General features: G+C 57.7%; 1 protein-coding gene across 1 annotated transcript in view; it reads right to left on the minus strand.

Moving 5' to 3' along the window:
* The window catches only part of NCAPH2 (non-SMC condensin II complex subunit H2), an 8,778-nt gene that overhangs the window by 1,833 nt on the left and 2,509 nt on the right, over nucleotides 1-4,436 (minus strand). Inside the window, exons 3-8 of the mRNA XM_017739395.1 lie at nucleotides 2,758-2,867; nucleotides 1,949-2,091; nucleotides 1,791-1,877; nucleotides 1,216-1,310; nucleotides 665-736; nucleotides 501-567 (exon numbers count right to left, since the gene is read on the minus strand). Of these exons, the coding sequence (XP_017594884.1) occupies nucleotides 501-567; nucleotides 665-736; nucleotides 1,216-1,310; nucleotides 1,791-1,877; nucleotides 1,949-2,091; nucleotides 2,758-2,867 (574 nt within the window). The remainder of the gene's footprint in view (nucleotides 1-500; nucleotides 568-664; nucleotides 737-1,215; nucleotides 1,311-1,790; nucleotides 1,878-1,948; nucleotides 2,092-2,757; nucleotides 2,868-4,436) is intronic.

Genomic DNA, 4,436 nt, shown 5'->3' on the forward strand with positions numbered 1-4,436 from the left:
GAGTGACCCGAAGTGGGGCTGGGAATGACCCGAGGAGGGGCTGGGAGTGACCCGAGGTGGGGCTGGGAGTGACCCCTGTGGGGCCAGGACTGACTCTCCCATGGGACTGGGAATGACCCACCATGGAGCTGGGAATGCTGAAGGATATGGGGCCGGGAACGACCCTCCATGGACTGGGAATGACCCTCTGTGGGGCTGGGGACACTGAGGGACACGTGGCCAGGAATGACCCTCCATGGGCTGGGACTGACCAGCTGCAGGGCCAGGAATGACCCCTGTGGGAGCAGGGATGACCACCTGTGGGGCTGGGGACACTGAGGGACACGTGGCCAGGAATGACCCTCCGTGGGCCGGGAATGACCCTCTGTGGGCTGGGAATGACCCTCTGTGGGCTGGGAATGACCCCTGTGGGCTGGGAATGCCTCTGTGGGCTGGGAATGACCCCTGTGGGCCGTGCTGCCCCTGCACCCCCAGAACGCCCCAACTTGCCCCGAAAATACCTTTCCTAAAGGGCTTCTCCTCGGAGTCTGCGAAGGGGTCGAGGCTCTGCCACGGATCCGGCTCCTCCTGGCACAGGGGTGACGATGGGCAGGGGCACCAGGGTACCCCAGGGGGTCCCATCCCACCCGGATTTGGGATCTGCCCGGCTCCGGGCCCCCCTTACCTTGCTGTGGGCTTTGGGGTCCTGGCTGGGGGGTCTCTCCCGCAGGACGTACCCCCGGGACCGGGGCGTGGCCTGGGGGACACGGAGAGGGACAGTGAGGGACGGGGGGATCCAGGGAAGGGCTGGGGGGCTCCAGGGAAGGAGTGGGGAGCTGTGAGGGTCCAGGGAAGGAGTGAGGAACTCCAGGGAAGGAGTGAGGAGCTGTGGGGGTCCAGGGAAGGAACGAGGGGCTCCAGGGATCCAGGGAAGGAGCGAGGAGCTCCAGGGAAGGAGTGGGGAGCTGTGGGGCTCCAGGGAAGGAACGAGGGGCTCTGAGGAAAGGGGCAAAGGGATCCAGGGAAGGAACATGAGTTTAGGGCCTCCAGGACTCCAAGGAGGGAGTGAGGGGTTCCTGGGAAGGGGTGAGGGACAACAAGGCTCTCTCTGGGAAGGAACACGAGGCTCCAGGGATCTGGGAAAGGAACACGAGGCTCTGGGGCTCCAGGGAAGGAGCTCCAGGGATCCAAGGAAGGAGCACAGGCAGCCCCCCACAAGGCCCTGCCCCCACAGACCCTCTGAGCCTCAATGTGTTCGTTAGGGACCAGAGTCACTTCCATGTCATCCCCCAGGGCCTCGGCAGTGTCGTCATCGTCAGGTCCTGCAGCACCTGGAGGACAGGTGGGAATGGGCAGAGGCTGGAGAAGCTTCCAGGACCTCCCATGCCTACACTGGAGCTTCTCCTGCCGGGGCCAAGGGGCAGCAGAGGGCAGGAGCAGGGAATCGTGGAGTTGGCTGGGTTGTAGAAATCCCTCAGAGCCCGAATCCAACCGTTCCCAGCACTGCCAGGGCCACCACTGCCCATGTCCCCAAATGCCACACCCACACGGACGTGAAACCCCTCCAGGGATGGGAGCAGCCCTTTCCATGGGGAAATTCCTGCAGCTGCCCACCCTGCCCCTCCCCTGGCCCAGCCTGAGGCCGTTCCCTCTCTCCTGTCCCTGTTCCCTGGCAGCAGAGCCCGACCCCCCCGGCTGCCCCCTCCTGTCAGGGACTTGTGGAGGGATGAATTCACCCCTCAGCCTCCTCTCCAGCATCCTGGAGGGACACAGGGACACCTGGATGTCCCTGAGCAGGTGCCAGCCCTCACCTGCCTCCTCGGGGACGCTCAGTGCCGGCAGCGGGGCCGTGCCGCAGCCAGCGCTCGGAGGCTCCGTGGGGCTGGATGCTGGAGCTGCTGCCAGGGGACGGTGACAGTGAGCTGCTGGCAGTGACGGTGACAGTGACACCCCAGAGCCCCCCCGGTACCTGTGGCTGCAGCCAGGGGCTGCTCCAGCTGCAGGTCGGTGGGGCAGAACTTGGCTGTCTCCAGCAGGAAGGCGCCGGAGGCGTGGGAGGCGCAGGTGTTCATCTGGAAATCCCAGCGGCTCCCCAGCCCCTCCCCGCTCCCGCTGCGGGAAATCCCGTCAGGGATCCCCCCACACACAGCCCTGGGGGGTCCCCAACATCCCCCGGGCCAGCCCAGGGTCACCCCAGCCCTCGCAGCAGCACAGGACTGGCCGGATGTCCCTGCACATCCCGGGGTGTTCCTGCTCCTCGCCAGAGCCCCGAAGGAATTGTGCATTTAGCCTGAGGGAGCCTGGCTGGAGCAGGGGAGGGGACAGGGACAGTCCCAGCCAGGGATCCCAGCTGGAGCAGGGGAGGGGACAGGGACAATCCCAGGAGGGATTGGAGCAGGGAAAGGGACAGGGGACAGTCCCAGCCAGGGATCCCAACTGGAGCAGGGGAGGGGACAGGGGACAGTCCCAGTCAGGGACTGGAGCAGGGAAAGGGACAGGGACAATCCCACCCAGGGATCCCAACTGGAGCAGGGGAGGGGACAGGGACAGTCCCAACCATGGATCCCAACTGGAGCAGGGAAAGGGACAGGGACAATCCCATCCAAGGATCCCAACTGGAAAGGGACAGGGACAATCCTATCCAGGGATCCCAGCTGGAGCAGGGGAAGGGACAGGGGACAGTCCCAGTCAGGGACTGGAGCAGGGAAAGGGACAGGGGACAATCCCAGCCAGGGATTGGAGCAGGGGAGGGGACAGGGGCACTGCCAGGAGTGGCACCTCAAGAGGGGATCTTTCTTCTTCTCCGCCTCGTCCAGGGGCACCACGGCCATCGGGGTCAGGCGAACGATGTTCACAGCCCGGCAGGGCATGGGAAGTGCAGAGAGAGCCTGGAAAGGGGGCATTGTCCCCAAAGCCACCATCCCTGCTGGATGGCCCCGGGGCTCACCCGGGAAAATGCTGCCGTGGGGGGGAAAAGGAGGGGGAAAGGAAGGAGGGGGGAAAGGAGGGGGAAAAGGAGGGGGAAAGGAGGGGAAAAGGAGGGATAAGAGGAGGAAGAAAAGGAGGAAAAAAAAGAGGAAGAAAGGGAAGGAAAAAAAAGGAGGAAAAGGAGAGGGAAAAGGAGGGATAAAAAGAAGGATAAGAGGAAGAAAAGGAGGAAGAAAAAGAAAAAAAGGAGGAAAAGGAGGAATAAAAAAGGGTAAAAAGAGGGATAAGAGGAAGAAAAGAAGGAAGAAGGAGGAGGGAAAAAAAGGAGGAAAAGGAGGGGAAAAATCAGGGATAAAAAGAAGGATAAAAATAGGGATAAGAGTAAGAAAAGGAAGAAGAAAAAGAGAAAGAAGGAGAAGGAAAAAAAGGAGAAAAAGAAGAGGGAAAAGGAGGGATAAAAAGAGGGATAAGAGGAAGAAAATGAGAAAGAAAAAGAGGAAGGAGAAGAAGGAAAAAAAAGGGGGAAAAGGAAAGGGAAAAGGAGGCATAAAAAGAAGGATAAGAGGAAGAAAAGGAGGAAGAAAAAGAAAGAAAAAAAGGAGGAAAAGGAGAGATAAAAAGAAGGATAAAAAGAGAGAGAAGAGAAAGAAAAGGAAGAAGAAAAGGAAGAAGAAAAAGAGAAAGAAGGAGAAGGAAAAATAGAAGGAAAAGGAGGGATAAAAAGAGGGATAAGAAGAAGAAAAGGAGGAAGAAGGAGGAGGAAAAAAAGAGGAAAAGGAGGGGGGAAAGGAGGGATAAAAAGAAGGATAAAAAGAGGGATAAGAGGAAGAAAAGGAAGAAGAAAAAGAGAAAGAAGGAGAAGGAAAAAAAGGAGGAAAAGGAGGGATAAAAAGAGGGATAAGAGGAAGAAAATGAGGAAGAAAATGAGGAAGAAAAAGTCCTGTTAAAAGAGGAAGAAAAAGAGAAAGGAGGAGAAGAAAAAAGAGGGAAAAGGAGAAGAAAGGTGAAAAAGAGGAGGGATGAACAGAGGAATAAAAGGAGGGAAAAAAGGAGGAAAATGAGTGGTAAACAAGAGAAAAAGAAAGAGTAAAAGGACAAAAAGGAGGGATAAAAGGGAAGATAAAAGGGAAAAAAGGAAGGATAAAAAGAGGAAGCAAAGGAAAGGTAAAAGGAGAAAAAGAAAGGATAAAAAGAGGAAGAAAAGGAGAGATAAAAGGAGAAAAAGGAAGGATAAAAAGAGGAAGAAAAGGAAAGGTAAAAGGAGAAAAAGGAAGGATAAAAAGAGGGGTAAAAGGCACCTGGTTCCTCTTACCGCACGCTGCCGGTTCCTCCTCATGCTCCCGCTGGCCTGGCTGGTTTCCAGGATGTCATCCAGGGACAGGAACTGCCAGGAAAACCCCACCAGTGTCACCGCAGCTCCGAGGGACACCGAGGGAGCCCCTGGAGCAGGACACGGAGCACAGGCCCACCCTCACCTCCTTGGCCCTGCCCGAGAGGGCGGCGCGGGCATCCCGGCTGTCGAGGCACAG

The sequence above is a fragment of the Corvus brachyrhynchos genome, unplaced genomic scaffold, assembly GCF_000691975.1.
Source record: "Corvus brachyrhynchos isolate BGI_N302 unplaced genomic scaffold, ASM69197v1 scaffold197, whole genome shotgun sequence".
NCBI lineage: Eukaryota > Metazoa > Chordata > Aves > Passeriformes > Corvidae > Corvus > Corvus brachyrhynchos.